The sequence below is a fragment of the Piliocolobus tephrosceles genome, chromosome 4 (assembly GCF_002776525.5).
Source record: "Piliocolobus tephrosceles isolate RC106 chromosome 4, ASM277652v3, whole genome shotgun sequence".
NCBI classification, from domain to species: domain Eukaryota; kingdom Metazoa; phylum Chordata; class Mammalia; order Primates; family Cercopithecidae; genus Piliocolobus; species Piliocolobus tephrosceles.
The window spans coordinates 37,480,020-37,503,730 of NC_045437.1; the positions used below are offsets into that span (position 1 = coordinate 37,480,020).

Consider the following 23,711-nt stretch of genomic DNA (forward strand, 5'->3'; position numbering starts at 1 on the left):
ATTCATCTCACCTGTTTTCCTACTCGGCTCCTTTCCCATCCTCTTGCCATTTTGCCTCCCACTCTCTTTTCCTCCCTGTTTTCCTTCCTTGTCTCCTCTTCCTCCTACCTCCCTTAGTCAGAAGGGAATGGCTGGGGGTGCAGCCCCGGACTGTAAGTGACAAGAGCCCTTCATCTCTGGCCCTGCTAAGTCCTTGCAGCCTCAGGCCTTTGTCCAGGGCTGTGCTGCTTCCGAGAACCACAGAGCAATTTCTTCGGTAGTTACCTCCAGAATTTTCTTTTAAATTTTCTTTTTCATCCTTTGCTTTTCTTGTTTTCTTTCCTCTCTTCTTTCCTTTTTTAGTTTTTATGAAAGGCTCTGGGAAGCTGCCAACATAGAGACTTCTACTTGGGGGCCCATTGTCATCGGCTTTGCTGTTTTTGCTCTTTTTTTGTGTTTGAAGGTTAATCTGTACGATTGTTCATAGTATCAAATAATTCTACATTTCCTCTCCGGGGTGGAGAGTCCTCCGTTCATTGTCTTCTTTGCACCAACCATGTATTTTCATGAAACTATAACATGTTTTATAAACCTTCTTATTTGCCCTCATTTTGTACATTTCTTTGAATTTGAGATTTATTCTACCTTAATTTCCTTAAACCACCATTTCTGTATCTTTCCAAAGAGGAAAGAGATATTGCTGTTATTTCTCTAGCAGAAATCCCCTAGCCTCATCCCTGGTCCGTGACGCCACACACAGCTACTTAAAGTCTTCTTTTGCTAACTATGTGTAAAAGGGTAATTCCTCAGGAAAACCAAGTGATGAGAGTTTGGGAGGAAGAAAATGTATTTCTAAAATATTGGAAAGCTGAGAGGGGGCCGGAAGCCAGAATTGAGAAGAGCTGGTCAGGTTCAAGGCCTAGTGCTCTTTTAACTACGTGATCTCAGGCAAATCCTCCATGCTTTCTGCTCCTCACTTTCCCTTCCGTAAAGTGAGAATAACCAACCCTTCCCTTCCCCCATACCAACTGCTACTTCATGAGATTGTAGTGAAGATCTTGTGAAATAGACCAGGCACAGTGGCCATGCCTGTAATCCCAGCACTTTAGGAGGCCAAGGCAGGTGGATCACCTAAGGTCAGGAGTTCGAGACCAGCCTGGCCAACATGGTGAAACCCCGTCTCTACCAAAAGTACAAAAATTAGCCGGGCTTGGTGGTGGGTGCCTGTAATCCCAGCTACTTGAGAGGCTGAGGCAGGAGGATTGCTTGAACTCAGGAGGTGGAAGTTGCAGTGAGCCAAGATCGTGCCATTGCACTCCAGCCTGGGCAATAAGAGCAAAACTCCTTTTCAAAACAAAAGATCTTGTGAAATACACTGGAAAGTGATTGGAAATGCAGGAGTCCAAGCCTCATTCATAGTGCTTTAGAGTCTCTCCAAGTCCTCGCTTAAAGGGTTCTGCAGCAAATTAACTTTCAAGAATCCTAGTGGGCCTTACTTAGGGATTTGTTTTCTCTGCCTCCCTAGGAGAACATCTGGGGTTATCCCCAGCTGCTCCCCACATGGCCCAAGACCTGCTCTTTGGCTTCCAAGAATAATTGGGAACAGTTCAAGTTTCAGCACATCGTGAAGCCTTCTCAGCAGTGTTGAGGCCAGTGGCAGGGACAAGACTTCCCCAGAAGGGAAAAGTGGGGGAGAAGCCAACCCCAGGCCATGGGGCCGGGCAACTGTGAATATGCGTGCGGCCAAAGGGAAGGGGCTGATGAATTGTTAAACATCCTATTTCCAGGAGCTGGGTGTTTCCCTGCTGTATGTGTGAGTGCAGGAGCCAAGAGAACCACATACTATGTAACCTCCTTTTTCTGTTCTGTCCCAGCGATCGTAGAAGCCATTGAGATCCCGCAGTTTATCGGCCGCAGTTACCTGACGTATGACAACCCAGATATCTTGAAGAGGTAATAAGCTTCAACAGGCACCTTCCTCAGCTTTCTGGGGGTAAATTTTTCTCTATATCTTTCTCAGAGCTTTTTCTTATATTTCATGCCAGAAGATAATTCTCAAAGAAGACCATTCAGCCCTGGCCTCAGGGGAAAAACACACACAACATGAAATAAACATAGAAACTGGAGCAAAATAAAACAAAAAACAAACTAAACTTGAGAAATTGGCCTTTCAAATAACCCTGTTACAAACAATCCAGTATTTTTCTGGTCAAAGGGCCTGGAGAGAGCAACTTGACTGGTCCCAGAGTTTCCAGTATTCAGGCTTTGAGAAGCGGTGAGAATGTGATGTTCCTGAAGCCTCAGTGATGACCATGATTCTCTGAGAAGGGCAGTTCCATGCTGTGCCGTGGCCGGACTGTGCAGCTCCGATCTGCGCCAGCAGCGGAAGGACGGACAGATTCAAGCCCGTTCCCTGCTGGGTCCATACCCACCCTGCATCTTCATCAGCAAAGGTCTCTTGTCCCCTTCAGGCTCCGGCCAGTTCAGTGAGAGGCTTCTCAGCTCTCTTCATGTGGATACAGGGAAATGCCCAAGTCACAGCCATGGCATCTCACCCCGGTGGCAGAAGTCCCAGCCCTGTCCTGGAGTCCTTGCTCTTGGTTTGGAATAGCCTTTGACATGGCAAAATCCTCAACTCGGTCAAGCTTGTCTTTGGCACTTTCAGTTTGCCCCTTATCTCTTTCTTTCCCTTCCCCCAGTTCTTTGTGGTTTCTAGTGTGCTATTCCTCTCTCTGCTCCCCACACAGTCATTCTGGGATTTCCCTGCCTCTTCAGATTGACTGCATCTTAACACACAAGGGCAAATCTTTAAACAAAAGGCATCCAGTTCTTAGGGTGGAGTTTGGTGACTTGTCAGGGAACAGAAGTGGTTGGGAGGAATTCTCCTAGGGCACTGGATGTCCCTGGTAACTCCCAGCACACCCCAGGCAGACACTGCTTCACTTCTCTAATCCCAGGTTGTGTTTATCTATGTTGTCTTGGCATGGGGACTTAGGTAACATGGATTCCCAGCCAAGAGAGACTGTCCTTCTTCAGCCCTTTCTCTCCAAAAATGGAAGGTCATTCAGTCCCTAGAAAGCAGTGACAGGGTGAAAGGGGCCCAAGCGTTCAGTCTCTGAGGGTTAGTGAGAGACTACCAGGTGGTTTGGGGGAGTAGAGGGGATTCATGAGAACAGGAGACATGAGGCCCAAAACCACAGCTACCTTGAGTGCCATAGTGTTTGTGTATGTGTGTATATGACAGTACAAATGCATGTATGTGAGGCTGCAGGCGAAAGTCAAGTTTAGGATCTATTCCAGTCAGATACCTTTGGTGCAAAGTAACAGAAAGTTCAGCTTAAAATGTCTTGCGCATGAGGGATATTTACTATTTCATATCACAAGGTGTCCAGACTTACACTGGATCTTGGGTTGATTAATTAAGAGAAGCAGCTGTACCCTCAAAGATTCCAATCTCATCCCTATTTCTTGCGTGTTGTCCTCAGCATCTTCTCCAGAGGCCACTCCCCAGCTGCCTATAAGCTGCACATAAGATGACTCTGACTATATCCAGTGGGAGTTAAAAAGACTTTTTTTCTCATGTGACTCTTTTTAAAAGAGAAGGAATTCTTCCCAGAATTGTATCTCACTGGACTAAAGGGATACGATTGTGTCTCTTCTGTGCTGCCACATGCCTGCCCCTAAATCAATCACTGGCAAGAGAAATGGGAACTTCTTGACTGGCTTGTAACCAATCAATATACACAAGGCAAATGGGAGAGGGAAGGAACCTGAGCGAAAGTCTAGGCTAAGCAGGTCTTTTTTTTTTTTGAGACGGAGTCTCGCTCTGTCACCCAGGCTGGAGTGCAGTGGCCGGATCTCAGCTCACTGCAAGCTCCGCCTCCCGGGTTCATGCTATTCTCCTGCCTCAGCCTCCAGAGTAGCTGGGACTACAGGCACCTGCCACCTCCCCCGGCTAGTTTTTTTGTATTTTTTAGTAGAGACGGGGTTTCACCGTGTTAGCCAGGATGGTCTGCGATCTCCTGACCTCGTGATCCACCCGTCTCGGCCTCCCAAAGTGCTGGGATTACCGGCTTGAGCCATCGCGCCTGCCCTAAGCAGGTCTTTAGGGAACGGGTCAGTGCTTGATTGTGCTGCACCTGGCCTGGGGGACCTCGCTCCTCCCTCGCCGTGCTGAGGCCCTGCATGGGGGATGCAAACTTGGTCTCTTCCTGACAAGCTCAGGCTCTGGGAAGCATAGACAATAGTCCCCTCCACTGTTCACGATTGAGGACACTCTGCAGACACAGACCCAGGTGTGTGGGACAGACAGAGGGATGGCTCAAGTGACTGGAGAATGGACAAAGAAACTTTTCCAATAACATTACGCTAGCAGCCATATTAAATTATGTTTCCTCCTATCTCACCCTTGATTCAAGGACCTCAGCCTTCCTCTTTTCCCTGTGCAAGATGAAACACTGATCACACTAATAAGAATGAATTTCTGAACTAGTCTACTCTTAAGCATTGCTAAGAGCACGTCAGCCTGTGAACCCAGCCATGGATGTAGAGCATGGAGCCGGTCTAGCCTGAGCACCCCTCCTTTCCTTGAAGCTTCCTGTTCTTCTCCACCCTGGCTCTGCCTCAACACCACTCCAGACCATTCACTGTCAGGCCATGTTCCTTGTCTGAGATGCCATCACTTGGGTATTTTCCCTGTCTAGGCCTTGTCCCCAAGTGACTTGTCACTCACCGGCCAGAGCTGGCCATCCACAGCCGTGGTCCTAGCCTAGAGTGGCTGCCAATTTGAGCCTCTTGGTAATTAGGAAGCACACTTTCTGTTGGGGAATGGGGCCCTTGAGTAGCAAAACAGGAAAGAGAAAAGAATGAGGTGTGTACGGGGTGCAGCCTAAACTGTGACGTTGGCCATAGTCTTGCTAATCTATCACTCAGCAAATGCTCTGTGGTGGGGTTCACAGTGCTTGGGGAGGGACTGCTGCTGAGTGAGCAGTCCAGACCTTTAGATCCGTGGTGCGACTCAGGGTGATGAAGTAAGCATCAGAAAGTGCCAGATTATCCTACATCTGATTCCTCAGGGCTGGCAGGCAAAACTGGAATTACTCGGAAACAGATGTTGGTAGTTGATTTGGTGGACTTGTTTGTGTATTTCCTCCAGGGTGTCAGGATCAAGATCAAATGTGTTCATGAGGTTTAAGACAACTGCCAAGGATGGCCTTTTGCTGTGGAGGGGAGACAGCCCCATGAGGCCCAATAGCGACTTCATTTCCTTGGGCCTTCGGGATGGAGCCCTCGTGTTCAGGTAACCCACTCTCCAGCTGCCTTCAGCAGCACCTTGCAATTTTCTCAGACATTGCAGATCGTGCCAAGCAGAGTGATTCAGAAGGGAGCCAGAACACAGTCTGCTGGAACTGGCTGAAGCCTGAAGCTTCAAGGCTTATTGGAAGCTCCTGGTCTTTCTTTCCAACATTCATCTTATACAGCAGCAGTCAGCAAACTATGGCCTGAAGGCCAAATCTGACCCACCACTCTTTTTTGTAAATAAAGTCTTGCTGGGGCCGGGTGCAGTGGTTCACGCCTGTAATCTCAGCACTTTGGGAGGCTGAGGTGGGCAGATCACTTGAGGTCAGAAGTTTGAGACCAGCCTGAGCAACATGGATAAACCCCGTCTCTACTAAAAAAATACAAAAATTAGCTGGGCGTGGTGGCAGGTGCCTGTAATCCCAGCTACTAGGGAGGCTGAGGCAGGAAAATGGCTTGAACCCAGGAGGCAGGTGTTGCAGTGAGCCGAGATCGCGCCTCTGCACTCCAGCCTGGGTGACAGAGCAAGACTCCATCTCAAAAAAAAACAAAACAAAAAAACAAAAAACAAAAACCAAGAGTACCCCAGTATTCCAACAGGTGTTTTTTTTTTTTTTTTTTTTTTTGAGACAGAGTCTTGCTCTTTTCCCCCAGGCCGGAGTGCAGTGGCGCAGTCTCAGCTCACTGCAACCTCTGCCTCCCGGGTTCAAGTGATTCTCTTATCTCTGCCTCCCTAGTAGCTGGGATTACAGCACATGCCACCATGCCCGGCTGATTTTTGTATTTTTTGTACAAATGGGGTTTCACCCTGTTGGCCAGGCTGGTCTCAAACCCTGACCTCAGGTGATCTACTCGCCTTGGCCTCCCAAAGTGCTGGGATTACAGGCGTCAGCCACTGTGCCTGGCTTGTACTCTTTCATTTGTATATTGTCTATGGCCATGTTCATGCTACAGTGGCACACTTGAGTAGCTTCAATAGGAACTGCATGGCAGAGCCTTAGGAATTGACCATCTACCCCTGTGAGGAACAATTCTGTGCCCTTGTTCGAGTGTGTTACTGCTGCATGCTCCCTACTCATAAATTAGGAAGGGGCAGAAAGAGGACTTGGATACTGCCAAGCACGAAGGCCAAGCATGGAAGCGAGTACTCAGCCTAAGACTCAGCAGCTCAGGGAGCTCTAAAACCTAAGCTCCAGGAGCCCTGACTTTAAATTCGGACTCGGCTCCCTGTTAGCTGTATAGCTGTGGGAAGGAGAATCCCCGCTTTCAAGTCTCCTGCTGCCCGAGGAACAAAGCACAGGTTCGTGTCCCAGTGGGTCCAGCCAACATGAGAGTTTTGTAAATGCTTCTTGGGTGTTACCGATAAGGCGGTGCCAGAAGTTCTTCCCTCTTTTAAGTGAATTTAGACTGTTTTCAAATGTGTCAAATACATAGCTATGAAGTAGTTAAAGAATTACCTGAATGATTTCTCCCTACCCTTCTTACCAGATTGGGTGAAAGCTGAGCTTCCAAGGGGCAGGGCCTGTCTCCTGTAACATGAAAACACTTCTCTAGAGACTGTCATGGCACATCCTCACACGAGGTTAGAAATCGCTCCTCTAGACAGTGGCTTTCCAAGTGTGGTCTCCAGACCAGCAGCCTCAGCATCACCTGGGAACTTGTTAGAAATCCACATTCTCAGGCTCCACCCTGAGCTACTGAACCAGAAACACTCTAGGGGTGGGGTCCAGCAATCTGTGTGGTAACTGTTTCCCCAGACAATTCTGATACCCCCAAAGCTTTGAGCTCCATGGGGGAGGCATTTCTCAGGCTTGTACTTCTTAATTCACCCTCTGATGACTAGCTCGAGTGGCCACTAAATGATATGAAAGTAATTCAATTGAAATAGACAAAGGAGGACTCACTAAACAAGGGAGAAGTTGAAGACTTATTTCTGGGGCTTCTGTTGGTCCTGTGCTAAGATTACTGACAGCCCAAGTAGGATAACAGAAATCTTTCCATTTGAATAAAAGGCATTTTGAGAGGAAGTGTCACTTGTCCAGTGTCATGCTATTGCCTAAATAGGAGAGCATGCTAAGTGACTCAGTCCTATGATTGTTGGGGACTTTGGAGAGTCGTGTGTAGTTGAGGCTGGAAGCTGGTAGGTGAGAGACAGCTCCTCACCATCTCCGCCTTCCTGTCCTCCATAGCCTCCCACCCATTGCTGGCCCAGAGGTTGAACACAGAGTTCTTCACACCCTATTTCAGGCTGGCTGCCTTGAAGCCATTTTCTTGTGGTTTTCCTGTGGTTAACCTCATCAAGGCCTCAAGTACTTGATTGTGCCCAGAAAAGAGAACTGAAACAGTAGCTCAGCTGTGAGTGGGATGGTCCAACTTCCCCCTAAACTGCCTGCTGAACCTATTCACCACCCACTCTACCCCAGTAGGGAAACAGCTCCCACCAGCTCCCACGCCGAGCCCTGGAGAGCCCCGTCCCCTCTCCCACCTGCTTAGCATCCTTCAAACAGCTCTACTTTATCCTGGACATATTTCTTGTTACCATTTCTTTCTCAGGATTCTGAAAATTGGCCCTCTGTTTTTCTTCTAATTCTGGAGTTCTGATTGTGATCTGTGTAAGATACACTGCTGAGCCCAGGCTGAGGCTGACTTCTGTGCCTGCTCTGGTCCTGGAGCCGCCCCATCACTGCCGTTCTGTTCACTGCTGAGCCCAGGCTGAGGCTGACTTCTGTGCCTGCTCTGGTCCTGGAGCCGCCCCATCACTGCTGCTCTGTTTGTCCTCTATCTGGGCTATTATCCCCCCACATCAATGCCCCCGATGCTGACGTAAGGAAGCATCCCAGCGGGCTGGGGACAGAGAGGAATTCCAGTGTAGGCCAGTGGTTTGAAGATGTCAGCATACAGTGAATCACTGGGGAGCTTGTTTCAAAGGTAGATTCCCAGGCTTGCCCCCTGAGATTCTGATGCAATAGGTGTGGTGGGCACTGGGGTCTGATTAGAAACAAGCACCCGGGTGGTTCCAGGACCCATACCCTGAGAAACAGGGTCTGAAGTGGCTTTGGAATCACACATGCCTGATCCCCTATGTGGGCTCATGCAAGTTACCTAAATCTCAGCCTCTGTCCCCTCCTTGCAAAACGACAGGGTTCGCTCTAAAGATTAAATGAATGAATTCATGTAAGGGGTTCAATGCGGGGCAACTTTCTGCTTCCTACCAGTTCCTTGGTGTGCATTGTCAACCCTGTATCCAAGCTGCACTAAGTGCTGCCTCTGTTAGGAGTGGTGGGATTATTCGTTTGGCTCCTGTGATGTGCAGTGCTTCCTACATAGCTAATTAATGATAATGGTAAGAAAAATTATGATCCTTGCTCAAGCATTTTCTGAGTGTTAGAAGCCTTTACCTCAGAGAGATAACATGTAGTTATTATTAAAACGTAGTTCTTATTTTTATTATTGTTACTGTTATTTTTAATAAGTCATGGGCCCTGCCCCTGAGGAGCACAGATCTGTGCAGTCTGGAGAGTGAATCTTTCTACAGAGCAGACAAATTGTTCTTGAGGTTTCAATGTTTGATCCAGGCTCAAAGCAGATGAAGAGGAATCCTAAGATAATAAAATGCAGTCTCAACTTTCATGACTTTCTTCACCTAAATACTGGTTCTTTGGCTAATTTAGTGCTCAAAGCCTTTCTGCCAGAGAATAGGGAAAAGCGATGGGATTCTAAAAATGTGTGTATGTATATATATTTATAGTCTTGGTGCAAGATTTAGCAGAAAAAAAGGAAATCAAAGTGCTCGGTGAAAATGAGTGTTTTTTTCTGTTTTCTGTTTTGTTTTTGTTTTGTTTCATTTTGTTTTGTGATTGTACGTGGGGCATAAAACCTACCACCAGTGGGGTTTGTGAACATTGCTTGACCGTTCACACTGAACGTTGCCCACTTAGTTTCACCTCATCACATCTTCATGCAATGAAGAGGGGGAAGAGACATGACATTAGTAAAGTGCCTTGTGCTACAGTTTAAAGGGGACATGATTAAAAGTGTCACCACAGGAAAACAGGAAGGTGGCCAAGTGGTTTCCAAAAGGCCTCACCTGAAGGTATTTCCGAGTGGCCCACCTTGGTGCTCTGGCTCACAGCCTCTACTGCACACCAAGATGAGCGGCTCAGAATAATCCATCATGGCAGCCAGGTTCCCAAGACATGGGTAGAGAAGTTAGATATAAACATTCTTATATCTGTTTCTACGTTTTTATACTGAGGCATGCCTGCCTGCCATGCATGCTTGTTCATTGTAGAGCTTGACACATTTAGAATATGTAAACACTGATTCACTATCACCCAGAACAAGATATAGAACATGTCCACCACCCAAAAACGCTCCCTCATTCTTCTCCCCGTGAAGGTAACCACTATTCTTGGTCATTTATGATTATATACATGAGGGAGCTTTTCCAGGGTGAGTATCAGCATGTCAGGAGAAGTGGGAGGTTCTTTGGAGGGTCTGAAGTCAGATGGAATTGGGGGGTTGGGGAACCAGGCCATGGAGAAGCCAACTGAGTTGACCCCTCCCGCAGTGATGGCTGGATTCCCATCTGCCAGATTCCCATCTGCCAGTTGACTCCCTAGAGCACATTCTGGCTCTTGGCCTGAACAGGAGAGTTGTCGGGTTGGAGAACAGAAGGAAGTGCATGCATCCTTTGTCTAGATGGGCTCTTAGACAACTGAAAAGGTTTTCATTCACTGCACCACAATCATGTTGCAATCCAGCCTCCCTGCACTTACACAGCCAGGTCACCTTGATTCTGAGATCTGGGTGTTCCGGACTGCTTTGGTTATATATTGACAGCTTGTTGGCTTACTTTCCCACGTGGCTAGTCTTCTAGGAGAGATGTGACACATTCAAGCCTTGGTGGCAACTTTCTCCTTCCTACCAGTTCCTTGGGGTGCATTGTCAACCCCATATCCAAGCTGCACTAAGTGCTGCCTCTGTTTGGAGTGGCGGGATTATTTGTTTGGCTGCTATGATGAGCAGTGCTTCCTACATATGTCATGTTACTTAGCATTCCCTAGGATTCTTCAGGGAAGGAATTATTATCCCTGTTTGACAGATGAGAATATTTAGGCTCAGAGAAATGAAACAAGTTGCCCAAGAGCTATTAACACAGAGCTATTAACTAGCGAGTCTGGGGATCAAGCCATGTCCATTGAATGTGAGCGTCCGTGCTCTTTCTATCACCCCATGCCACCTCTCAGAATGTCCATAGATAGTAATTCAGCTAAGTTTCTGCCCACCAGCAACTCGCCATACTTCCTATTCATTCAAGAAGTATTTAGCCACCAAATCATGAAATCTCAAAATTCCACTGCCAGACTGCTTTATACAAGGAGATACCTGATGTGGGAAAATTCATTAGAAAACAGTGGACTTTTCAGGGTCAGAGTGGCAGCTTTGTCCCAGTGTTCGTTGAGTCACCCCAAGTCCTATTCTTGGTTAAATGTCAATGGGCTGGGTGAGTTCTTTGAGCCTCCATTTTCGAAGGAATGACATATGGTGCTTTCTCTGCAGAAAGCCAAGCACTTCCTATTCTTGCTGTTTTCTCAGAATGAGTACATGCGAGTACCTGGTAACTCATCCAGGTTTTCTCTCGACATCCCTCTATCTTGGGCAATGAGGTGAAGGAGTTATATGTCCTCTTACAAACTGAGGAGGGAGTATCCCAGGTGGAACATACTTCCCTTCAAAAGCTTCATGGCCTAGGCTTTGTTGTATTATCCAGGGAATGTCTGGGCAGTTGGCCCAGTGCCCAGTCTAGAGTAGTCACTCACTAAATATTTGTCGAATTAAATTTAATTAGAATAATTGAATGAACACTGGATTAAGGGCGATATTTCTCTCTGGTAATGACATGTTCATGTTTTCTGAAACCCTTACGGTATCAGGGTGTCTGGGAACTGAAATAGAAAATAGGAAGCCACTAGGGAAACCTGATAGCAGAGTTAAATGGGATGAGGACAGAGGATACACCAAGTTCAAGTTCTACATTAGGTTTGTGATTTTAGGCAAATTCCCTTAATCTCTCTGGAGCTCACCCTACTCTTCAATGTTCAGTTTAAAAAAAAAAAAGTGAAAACAGATGTATTCATTTCTTAGGGCTCTGGTAATGACCATAAATTAGGTGGCTTAAAACAATAGAAATGGGCTCTGTTGAGGTTCTGAAGGCTGGAAATCCATCATGCAGTGCTAGGGTTCGCTTCTTCTAGAGGGTCTCAGAGAGAATCGGCTCCATGCCTGTCCCCCAGGTTCTGGTGGTGGCTGGCAGCCTTTGGCGTTCCTTGGCTTGGAGATGCCCCACTGCAGTCCCTGCCTTCGTCTTCCCATGGTGTTCCCTGTCTCTGTGTGTCTCTGGCTCCGTGTCCAAATCTCTTCTCATAAAGATACCAGTCGTATTGGATCCATGGCTGCCCTAATCCAGTATGACTTCATCTTAACTAATGAATCTGCAAAGACCCTATTTTCAAATAAGGTCGCATTCTGAGGCTCTGGGTAGACATGAATTTGGCAGGTGGAGGGAGTGTGGCCAGACCATCATGGTAACACAGTGTAAAACATTACACATGATAAAGCCCTTCTTGTTATTCCTGATACTCTAGTACTGATGTTGCCTTACATGAGGGCATTAAAAAACAATCTTGATAACATTATGCTAAGTGAAGTAAGCCAGTCACACAGTCCCAAAAAGACAAATACTCTATGATGCCTCTCATATGAGGTATGAAGGAGAATCAAATCCATAGAGTCAGAAAGTAGAAGGCTGGTTGTCAGGGGCTGAGGGGAGGGAAGAATGAGGGGTTATTATTTAATGCAATGCTTTTGTTTAGTAAGATGAGTTTTGGAGATTGCCAGCCCAACAATATGAATATGTACTTAATGCTACAGCACTATATGCTTAAAAATGGTTACGATGGCCATGGTTATGTTATGTATATTTTACCATAATTTAAATGTCTGATAATTTTTAATTACATGAACCAGCCTGGAAACCCACGAACTTTCATAACACTCTTGTTTTCTGTTAAGAAAACTGCACTCTGAGTTGCAAAGAACTTTTGCCCTGAGAATCATCTATGAACCGTGTCTGCCTGTGCCTCAGTGTTTTATTCTGTTCTCTTCTTCTTCTCCAACGCCTTAGCTATAACCTGGGCAGTGGTGTGGCATCCATCATGGTGAATGGCTCCTTCAACGATGGTCGGTGGCACCGAGTTAAGGCCGTTAGGTGAGTCCCTCCTGCAGCATGAGCCAGAGCCAGAGCTGAGCAGTGGTGGGATGTGGTATCCAGTTCCCTTGTAGTCCCACTGTCCTGTTCCCCAACTTTGCCTGGCATCCTAGTACCCCTGATCCAGGGCATTCAGGGAAGTTTCTATGAACTCCCACTGTGCCCTACACTGACACTAACAGGCCAGGGAAACCGAACCCCCAAACCTTCACTAAGCAGTAACCTTCTGGAGAAGAAACCTTTTGATGGCTGAACTGGAGGAGCCTTGAGAGTTCAGGGTATGTGGACTTTAAAGAATGTTTGGGCCGGGCATGGTGGCTCACAACTGGAATCCCAGCACTTTGGGAGGCCGAGGTGGGTGGATTGCCTGAACTCAGGAGTTTGAAAGCAGCCTGAGTTACATGGCGAAACCCCGTCTTTACAAAATACAGAAATTGGCTGGGTGTGGTGGCACATGGAGGCTGAGGTGGGAGGACCGCTTAAGCCTGGGTGGTGGAGGTAGCAGGATCATGCCATTGCACTCCAGCTTGGGTGACAGAGTGAGATCCTATCTCAAAAAAAAAAAAAAAGAAGAAGACTTTCAAATGTCATCGTACAGGCAATCCTCCCCCATCTCTCTGGCTTTTTTTGTTTGTTTGTTTCATTTGTTTTGAGGTAGGGTCTCGCTCTTTCACCTAGGCTGGAGTACAGTGGTGTCATCATGGCTCAGTGCAGCCTAGCTTGCACTCCCAGGCTCAGGCAGTCCTCCCACCTCAGCCTCTTGAGTAGCTGGGACCACAGGTGTGCACCATCTGCCTTGCTATGTTGCCAGCACTGTCTCAACCTCCTGGGCTCAAGTGATTCTCCCCCTTTGACCTCCCAAAGTGTTGGGATTACAGGCATGAGCCACTGCACCCGGCCACTTTTTTTTTTTTTATAACATTACCTAAACCTTAGAAGCTGACAGTATTTCACCCAGCCCCGATTACTTATCTCCCCATCACAGAGGTAATTACCACCCTGACTTCTGATTAACTTCGGATGAATCATTCCTTTGCTCTTCTTTGTATAATAGTTTTACTATTAATACCTTTGTCCGTATTTCTAACAACATATTTTCAGAAACCAAATAGCAGGCTGAAACTTAGAAATGTCAATCCCACATGTTACATGAAGGTCCCAGGAGAAGATAAGCTGAATCGAGGCTCTGGTTGGGGTTCCCTGAGAATTTATCATAAACCTTTCTGGGGAAGCCAGTGGGTAAAGTCATGAGTGAGGCCTGGGAAACATGGTGCCTACCATGGCTACTTCCCTACTCAGCTCCCATGTAGGCTGCGATGGGGAGAGCTTCGCTGGGCCCCCAACCCCTGGCTGCTGGGCCTGCCTTTGAAACCCTAGAGGAAATGGGGATACAGAGGCAAATCTGTGCCTCTCAGCTTCCCAGGTGGCCTAGAAAGCCCTTGAGACCAAGGGTGATTTTGATGAAGTCCCAACTCTAACTTCCTGAAAAAAGAAATGTTTTCCCATCCTGAATATCCACATGTTTGGATTTCAAATAGTTTCTAGACTACAAGTCAAAAATTAACTCCAAAATACTCCGAACTCTATGGCTTCTAACTTCTTCATTTCTCCCTCTTACCCATCTTTAAAGGGGCTTGGCCGGAAACATCTAAAGGAATACGAAATGCTTGAGCTCTTTACCTCTAACTACACTTGATCCCTACAAATCCCCACCCTGGGAACATCAGGGAACAGCACCCTTCTCCCACTTTCCTTGGGTGGAGACCATTGGTAGAATACTCACACATTGTGGAATAATTTTTAAACCTTCACAGTTGTTGTTGGGGTTTGATTACGTATATCAAGATACACACTGGTGAGGATACCAGGCACTTCCTAGATATCTAAGGAAACTGATGTTAAATGATCTTCCCCTAGACTGTACAACTGTTTGTGGGAAAAGCCAAGATTAGAATCCCAGCTCAAAGCCCTTTCCTTCCCACCCCATGATGAAACCCACCCAAAGCTAGGATTTCAGATGTTTGGGAGGGATAAAGCAGTGGAAGAATTTCACATGTCAGAGTGTCAAGCTGGGCACCATGCAGATGACTCAGCAGACTTGGCTTTTCCTATTGGCATGATGGATACATCTCCTTGTGGGTCTTAGGTGGCAGTGAGGCTGAACAGAAGGAGTTGAGCCCAGAACTGGATGAATGGGAGGATTCCAGCAGATGCTGAGAGTTGTGAGCAGACAGGCCTAGAAGGGAGGATACAACAGATATCAGGGGGAACTGGGTTAAGGCCATGGATATCAATTATGGTAAGAAGGATTGAGTGAATACCTTAATTCTCTGTGGCAGGCTCCAGGGTTAGAGATAGAAGTGTCAGTGAAAAGGAGATTGCCCAGGGGGCCTTGCTTTGGACCCTGTCTTGCTCTGGGGAATCCTGGTCTTGCAGGCATTGATCCCAGCAGAAAAGAGAAAATAAATTCCAGTTTATTGAACATCTCCAGGTGCCAGGTACTTTTCATACTTTGTCTCAGTTAATATTCACAGCAACTTAGGTTTTATAATCTTCATTTTATGGATAAAAATGATGATATGATAATGATATTGATAACAATAGCAACACATTCCTTTACCAGTCTTTATAGAGCAAGATATATATTAGGTATCATGCCCTGTGCTTTGTACATATAACATCTGATCTCCACAATAATCTTGGGAGATGGGCATAGCTATTCCCATCTCAGGTGAGGACGCTGAAGCTCCACAGATTCCCTTGTTCATTCATCTTCTGGGATGAGCCTTATATTATTCCAGACATAGGAGATACCTCACTGAAGAAAATTAACATCCTTGCCTCATGGTCTTGCATTCTAATGGTAAGCAACAGACAGTACATCATAAACATGATAAAGAAGCATGTTATTATGTTAGAAGGTGATACCACATTTTTTTTTCACATCTAAGATGCCATTGATTATAAGGTATATCTTCATTTTAGATATAAAAAATGAAAAATTCTTAGACGTTATGAACTAGAGTAAGTAGAAAAAAATGGAATATTTTGGAGTAATTTCTTTTAAAAGGCAGGGCAAGCAAGGCAAGCTGTTGCAGGTACTGCCTGTCACAGCATTCAGGTACAGGATTCTAAGAAAGTACTTCCCAAATGGGAAGTTTGTGGTCTCAAAGACGGGGACAGAACAACAGGAAGTTCTCTAAAGCTCTAGAGGAGGTGCTATCAATCAGTGAGGCCTGAGTGAGTCCACCCCCCAGTGCTATAAAAGCAAATGTATTTGCTCGAAGAAGTAGGTTTGAAAAACAGCTTTGAAAACTGCAAAGCCCTTGCCACCAATGAACACCTCCCTTTTCCTGTCTTCAGAGTCACTTTAGGGCTCTGTGGGTCCTTTAGAAACTTCCGAGCCAGTCTTCCCATAGAATGATCCTCTACCTACAAAAACTGCTTCATTGGCTTCTCATTATACTTAGAATCCCAGCTCCCTATGGCTTCCCATGCCTCGCCAGCAGCTCTCCTCCCCTGCGCCTCACCTGAAAGGTTTTCCCTGGCCCGCTGTCACCTTCAGGATAAATTCTCAACTCCTTACGAGCGGTTGACCGTTTGCTTGGGGCTTCATCTTTCCCAGCCCCAGTGTTTTGTGAGTTCCATCTGTGCTAACCCCTGCTCTTTCTCTTTGCTGTTGTTGCTTCCTCTGTTTGCATAACCTTCTCCTTCACTTGACTTAACCTACCCGGGCTACAAGACTCATTTTGGCCAGAATCTCCTGTGGGCAGCTTTTTATGACCATCTGTGTAATAACTGTCCTCTCCCTAGTCTAAGTTAGGTGCTGCTCCTCTGGTGGAATTCCACAGCACCCTGTGGTCTTCGTGGTGGAGTGCTGGCACTGTGTTGTCATTCACAGTTTGACTTTTTGTCTTTCTCAGTAGACCTCAGGCTGCCGAGGGCCAAAAATTTGCCTTTTGCCTTGATTTCTGCAGCCCCATCATTTAGCACAGTGCCTGGCACATAGCGGGTCCCTTTAATACATTTATATTGAAATGAATGAATGATTGAACGAACTCCAAAAATGCCAGGCTTTTTGTTCTTTTTTGTTTCGGTGTTTTGCAGGGATGGCCAGTCAGGAAAGATAACTGTGGATGACTATGGAGCCAGAACGGGCAAATCCCCAGGCATGATGCGGCAGCTTAACATCAATGGAGCTCTGTATGTGGGTAAGTGATCGACCCTCGACCGAAGCTAACTTAGGCCAGTGCTTTTCTTATTAGTCTTCCATTTGCTGTGCCAAGTCTGCACGCTTGGCTGGATCAAATACCTGAAAATCAGGAAGCCCTCCAGATACTCCGTTCTTTCATTTTCTAAACAGCTGACTCATGGCTGAGGGGGCAGGAAGGGCTCCCTTCGATGCTTTTATGCTTTGGACAGATCCACCAGGAAAACCAGGCTTTTCTTGTTTGTAGAACAGGAATCTGCTAAATATAGCTCCATGACTTCTCTCTGACAAAACAGGACCTGTTTTCTTTCCCCTTGCAGAATAGAATGACTAGTATTTCTGTAAATGGCTTATTAGAATGAATTTACTAGTGCAGATGCATACAAATGGAAAGTTATTTTTATCTATATGATATTTTCTATTGAAAGCATTCAACATTAGTGCATTTCTTTTGATTTAAGATGACATCACTTCTAACTACACATTGCATTCTGTTGACATTATACCACACTTCAAAATTTACTAGATACTGTTTGGTCTCAAGGTGGTCAGTTGGGCCAGAAATCACACATGAGGAATGAATTTATAGCTTTTGATTGTGTACCAAACTGATCCAAGTCAATCTGTTCCTTCGAGGATAATTATAAAATGGTGAGAAATGAGGTACCGAGCAGCTCAAGGGGCCCACAGCCCTCATGTATCCTATGAATCGAGGGATGCCTTGATTAGCAGACATTCAAGTGCCCCAAAGTGGAACCCCGACCTTGCCCTGCTGACACCTGCCCTTTGGCTCACCTCATCTCCCTCTTGCTTCCTGGCAGGTGGAATGAAGGAAATTGCTCTGCACACTAACAGGCAATATATGAGAGGGCTTGTGGGCTGTATCTCTCACTTCACCCTGTCCACCGATTACCACATTGCCCTCGTGGAAGATGCCGCGGATGGGAAAAACATCAACACTTGTGGAGCCAAGTAACACCAGCTGGCCTTGCCCAAGGGACAGAGCCTTCTATTCTGAGAACCCCAGGGGCCCTGAGATCCTGCCTGATGCTATATGCAGAGGCCCAGGGACCAGGTGTGTTTCCTCTCACCAAAAAGAAAGTACACACTGATGAGAAACTGAGAACCAAGACAGGCATCCCTGGGTGGCCTTTCCTGCTGACACTCCGCGAGCTGACCCAGCAGAATTCTCTGTGTAGGAAGCATCCGACCTTGTCCATTGAATATGTAGCGGCTGCCAGAGATCACACATCAATGCAAATTCCAGAGCCTGTCTGCTATAGCTCAATGACTGTGTTGTGATTCATGGTACATTAAAGAGAGAGAGAGAGAGAGAAAGAAAGAAACCCCCAGGGCAGTATTAAAATACTTCTCTCCTTCCCTGACTCATGAGGCTCTTCCTGACAGCAGAATGACTGTGTGCCCTTGAACTTCACATTTCCCACCTTGACCCGTGGATTGTTCGGATTAACCCCTTCCACTCCTCACTGGCTGGCGCACTGTGTTCTGACTAGTCCATGAAAATAAAGATGGAAGGAGACCAAACACAGAATCATAATCATAATGCGGCCCCTTCCCCAGAGCTTACCTCGAATGTGAAATTCCTACTTTTTATAATGCAGAGTTAAGGAGCTGAGCCCCGTGATTTTGTAGCTGTACTTTTGTATGTGTATATTTTTATAGCTGCAGACTGTCCACACAGTATACTTTTGGAAGTTTGGGTGGATGACCCTGAATTCTTGCACACCTTTCCTAAAAATTTCTCCCAAAAGAGACTTGTTTGGGCCGTTTGTGGTGTCAGTGGAATGGATAGGTAACTTGGGTGGGCGACTTGGGGAGCTGACCATCCTCTTTTGGTAAATGTTGACGGCTCAGGGGGATGAATATGAAGCTTTCCAAGATAAGCAGATTAAAAGGAACTTGTGTTACCGAGGTAGGTCACTGTCATTTTTGCTTTAAGAGAGGGGGAATATCTGTAGTAAACTTGAATAAAGGGGACAAAGCTAGAACTTACTCATTCATTCATCACTTATGGAGGTGTTACTGATTTTGCGGAGGTCAGGTCCATACTAACGGACGCTAATACAATCAGTGTTTCTAAGGCTGTGCAGGGGTCGGGGGACATGCTGTCAGGATAGTCTGAGCATCTGGGTGAGAACCAGAGAAACAGGACTTCTTCCTTCTGTACCATGAGCTGTGCCCGTTCGCTATGCATGCACTTGACTCCAGAGACAGCTGGTGCACTGGCAGATCCCCATGACGGACTTACTAAGGGAAAGGTGAGATGAACACTGCCCCCAGAGAGGGGGGAAATATGATCTAACTTATGCAAGAGCCTATAATTAGTCCCAGTCTTGACTCTACTTTTGTTTGTGCAGCATTCATTCGCCAAGACTTGGGGTTTGTGCAAGGCAGTTTTAAGCACATAATGTAATCATAAAAGATGAATAAACTAGAGAGGTTCACTTTGTGCCCCAATCTCCTGTCTTTGGGAAGCTCTGATGGCCAGGATCCTTTCTCCCAGAGGAATCATGGTAATCATCCTCATCGTCCACTCCTCGACACATAACCTTACATGAGTGCAATCCAGAGAAAGGCCACATGGTAGAAAGCGGGCCCTTCACCTCCCAGACACCCTCGCCTCAACACCTCTTCCTTTGATACTGTTGGGACCAGTGCTTCCCAAGATGTCATGGAGTTGCTTTTACGGCCCATTTTGATGGATTCCCTCCAGCCATAAATATCATTGTGATCTTAGCAAAATCTTCAGCTGAATTGAAGCTAGAAGAGCTGTTGCTGATGAGTTGTTGTTCCATGAAAGTGTTATCCAGAGAAAAATGCAATGTCCCAGGGATGCAGGCCTGGGAGTAGAACCACCTGCTTCTGGGTGGGAAGCAGATGAGGCTAAGGGGAGAAGAGTGACATGATGACAGGGTCAGGGGAGTAGGGATCTGACAGGTGAGAGAGCAGCAGAGTGGAGGGACCCCAGAGGAGCTGGTGACCTGGGAGGCTCGGCCTCAGAGGACAGGGTAAGAGACAGTGTATCCTATGTGGGCTCCTGGGTGCCCAGTTTTCTCTCTGTGTGTATCTGTTGTCATGGCCACAATAATGCTGCATAACAAAAATCACAAAACTGCAATGGCATACAGCAATGAATGTTTATTCCTCATGTGCCTTGAGTGGTCAGCTTGGCAGCTCTGCCAATCTTGGCTGGGCTTGACTAGGTGGGATCTTCTGGTGTCGGCTGGACTTGCTCACATGTGTCAGGGTTGCTAATTCAGGATAGCCTTGGCTGGGTTGATGAGGTGGCTTGTGTCTGCTCCGTGTGTTTCTTGTCCTCCTCCTGGGCCAATGGGCTGACCTGAGCATGCCCTTGTCCTGACGATGGGGGAGGGCACAAGCACAAGAGTAAAGGTGGAAGACCTTTCGCGGCCTCAGCTTGGCACTGCCACACCCCAGTCATCTGTGGATTCAAGAGAGGAAGAAATGGGCCAGCCCCCACGTGACATATGGGCTCTTCTCCAGCATGAGAGAAGTACCAAGCTGCCTGGTGGAGGGCATGGACTCAGGAGCAGTAGGAAAGCATCACTGCTGATGCAATCGGTCCACCCCAGTAAGTCCTGTGTCATTCACGACAGAGTGCAGTAGGGATGCCGTGACCCCCTGGCCATAGCTCTTCTCTGACCTTCTCTAACCCTTGGGGCTGGAGACAAGGTCCATGATGTTCTCAGTGCCCAGCCAGTCCAGGCCAGGCCTGATGGGAGCAGCACCTGCCCTCCCCCTCGCATTGCGGTATCCTCTCTTCCCCTTGCCCTCCTTCCACCTGCTCCCTGACACTTGGCAGCTGGCCCCGTTGCTGTTCTGAGGGGGAGGGACTGAACCGGCCGGGAGATGGGATCTGTGCCTGGCTTTTGGGTAGCCGCTGTGGGGAGAGCATGTTGGAGAAGGCTGGCCAGGCTCTTGGCTGGAGAGAAAGGTCTGGGGTGTTGCCAGGGAGCTCAGAGGCTAACAGCAGTCCCTGTCCTAGGAAGGAAGGATAGAGTGGGGCACGGGATCCTGAAAAGCTTTTCTCCCACAATCAGGATCCGAGAAAATTCCCTGGAACCTCACACATGTTCGAAGCAAGGGTGACCAAGTGTGGGCTGAGGATGTCCTTGCTTTTCCTATTAAGATGGACTTCCATAACCCTCCATGTTCCTGGAGACCTCACCTCAGGATTTCTCTCAGGAAGGTCTGTGGGGTCTTCTGCATCCCCTCCTGTGGCTGCCCAGGCAGCTCCCACGGCCTGCCCGCCGCCCTGAAGGCCACCCCGCTCTCCTACCCTGGTATTTGTCTTTCATTTCCTGACACAGTCCCGTTCCCGTCTCCAGGCCCCTCCAACACAAACACGTCGGCTGGTGTCCACACACAGACTGCCCTGCTGGCACGGGCACTGGCGCTTCCCTGCTGCTGCCCCCTCTCCTTCCTCCCTGCCCACCTCCTCCCCTGGCCCTGCAGGAGCTGCCGCCGCCTCCCTGCGTGGGAGGAAGGAGCTCGGAAAAGCGCCCGGAGCTGGAGCTGGCAGGCCCAGGGCTTTCCACTTGGAGGAAATGCTGCATTTTTCACCTTTAACCCAGAAAAATATGGTTCTCAGAAAGCTTGTTTTTAGCACTGTGATTTCCCAAAGGAGGAAGAATAGGCAGTAGGAGGGGCCCCCAGCCCCTCTGAGCTCCGACAGCAACCCCCACCCCAGAATGGCCTTCTTCCTGGGAGGGAATGACCCAGGGGCAGCCTGCAGAGGCCCAGCTGCAGGAAAACAAAGGCAGAGAATTCCAGCTCAGAGTGGAAAGACAATACTTTAGGAGAGGAGCCTGGACCAGGCGTGAGCGGCTTCCCACCTCCTCCCTGCTTCTTCTAGCTCCTGCCCAGTCTAGGAACGCATAGTAGTTGCCCTTGGAGCTGGGGGTCAGTCCGGGCACACCCACCACCGCCCAGACCCTTAGCTGAGAAGGGGGTAAGATTAGCTTATCAAAGGCGGGATGACATTCTCCAGCACTTTCTCCCTGCAGTGGGGAGAGAGCTGCCAGCATGAAATCAAAATTAGAATCCGAAATCAGGGGTCTTACAGCTTTAGCCCACTCCCACATTACTTCTCAACATGGAGATGTGGGTCGTCCGACGGTATCCTATCTGGGGACTTATCCGGCACACGCTAAACAGAGAAAGGAAAATGTAAGCAGCCCTGCCTCAACCATTGTGAGGCCGGAAGTCCCAGGGCTGCCGGCATTTAAGCTGGTGGATCCCGTGGAAGTGAGAGGCTGCCGTTAGGAAGTTCCAGCTTACAGGTGGCTATGTTCGGGCCAGCAAAATGACTAATCCAATGCAACAGATGAGCTGGCTTCTGGGCTAGGCCCTGTGAGTAACCGCACCGCAACCTCACAGTCAAAGAATGTTCACATATTTGATCTTCATAACAGTCCTCCTCCTATGATGGCCGGAGCAGATGGGCATGGACTGTTTGACTTAGGAAGACAGACGCTGGCCAGAAAGACTGGGTGACTTGCCCGTGGTTCCACCACGAGGACGCAGCAACGATGCTGTGCCATGGAGCTTTTCTGCCCTTACCCTGACCTCTGGTCAGGTGCAGTCTGCCCAGGGACACCTGCATTGTTGAGGGACATTCCGGGGCTCCCTTGGGTTAGCTGTCGTCGACAGTATAGTCATGTAAGTGAGGGAGATTCAGACAAAGGTCAGGTCCCAAGAGTCTGCTTGCCAGCACGTGCCATTTTCTCATCACAGCCCTGAATCTGCCGTCTTTCAAAGCCCTTCTGTTGCAGGGACTCTGGGTTGAGCAAATCTGAAAGCAGAAACTAAAGAGCTAGTTCAGCGGGGTGGGATTCAGGACCCTCTACAGGCAACTGGGTGTGGGTTAAATTCTATTCCCTTCCCTCCTTTGCTTTCATCTCCACAAATAACGTCCATAACCCTGGGGAGTGGTTGCAAGCTATTTCTGCCCAGGGGCACGTTCCCCTGGGCCCCTGCCTCGCCCCAGCCAAGCCACGAGCTGAAAGAGCAGGGCAGGCAGCCGGGAAAGGCCTCCCCTGCCGCTCCTCTTCTTCCCGTTTACTCTTGCTGAGGCATCTTTGTCCTAGAAAGTTCATAGCTCCCAGGAGCACTTGCCCTTTCCTGGAAAGACAGGAGAGAGAACATTGTGTCTGAGCACTTGGGAGGAGGTCTCCTCTTTTCTGTTTATCCATCTTGTCTTTCAGTTTTGCTCAAGGTGCAAATGGTGTCCAGAGGCATAGAAATTTCCCAGCATGTGGCATGGCCTCCCCGGATGTTCCAGCGCTCACCTCCAAGCCAGAGCCCGGCCCGGGGGTATGGCCTCCCCAGATAGCCTGCTGGCAAGGGGCTACAGCTCTGACTTGGCTAGGAGAGGACTTGAGTTGGAATGTCTCTTCGAAGGAAGGCCAGGGAGGCTCAAGAAATTTGCCGTTTATACTCACTTAATAACAAAAGTAAGAGGCACCAGGCCAGGGGCTTAGCTAAGGAAAGCCCTGTTAGGAAATTGGCCAAAAGAAAGCAGAGGCAGAGAAAATGGACTATGAGGCAAAAAGAGCTGTGGGAGGAGAGGGGTGTGGGGCCGCAGGGGTCGCAAGGCTCGCTGCGTGGTGACCTCAGGTCCTGCTGGCAGCATTCCATGTTCTCACTGAACATGGGGTTCAGAGAGCAACTGTGGGGTGGGGGTCGGAATGAAATGGGGGGCCCTGTCTAATACAGTGGAAAGTGGAACATGTGCTGATCGCTTGTCCAGGCCACATTCATACCACCTTGGGAATGAAGGTAGCCTGGGCGGTCTCTGCTCCAGCTCCACATGGGGCTAGAGAGGTAAGACGATGTGCCTAGGGCTGGGGCCCTTCCCTTATCCATGTGACTGCCTCTGGCCTGGAAGCCGGGAGCCCCTGGGAGTGTGTT

General features: G+C 48.0%; 1 protein-coding gene across 5 annotated transcripts in view; it reads left to right on the top strand.

Moving 5' to 3' along the window:
- The window catches only part of EGFLAM (EGF like, fibronectin type III and laminin G domains), a 199,471-nt gene extending 180,708 nt beyond the window's left edge, over positions 1–18,763 (top strand). For 3 of the 5 annotated variants that reach the window (XM_023216574.2, XM_023216575.2, XM_023216576.2), the window contains 5 exons: positions 1,854–1,932; positions 5,135–5,278; positions 12,464–12,547; positions 16,655–16,758; positions 17,579–18,763. In XM_023216574.2, the coding sequence (XP_023072342.2) occupies positions 1,854–1,932; positions 5,135–5,278; positions 12,464–12,547; positions 16,655–16,758; positions 17,579–17,733 (566 nt within the window). In that variant the 3' untranslated portion in view covers positions 17,734–18,763. Of the gene's footprint in view, positions 1–1,853; positions 1,973–5,134; positions 5,279–12,463; positions 12,548–16,654; positions 16,759–17,578 lie in introns of all 5 variants that reach the window. The other 2 variants (XM_023216577.2, XM_023216578.2) reach the window with 2 other exon arrangements.
- The last annotated feature ends 4,948 nt before the right edge of the window (positions 18,764–23,711 follow it).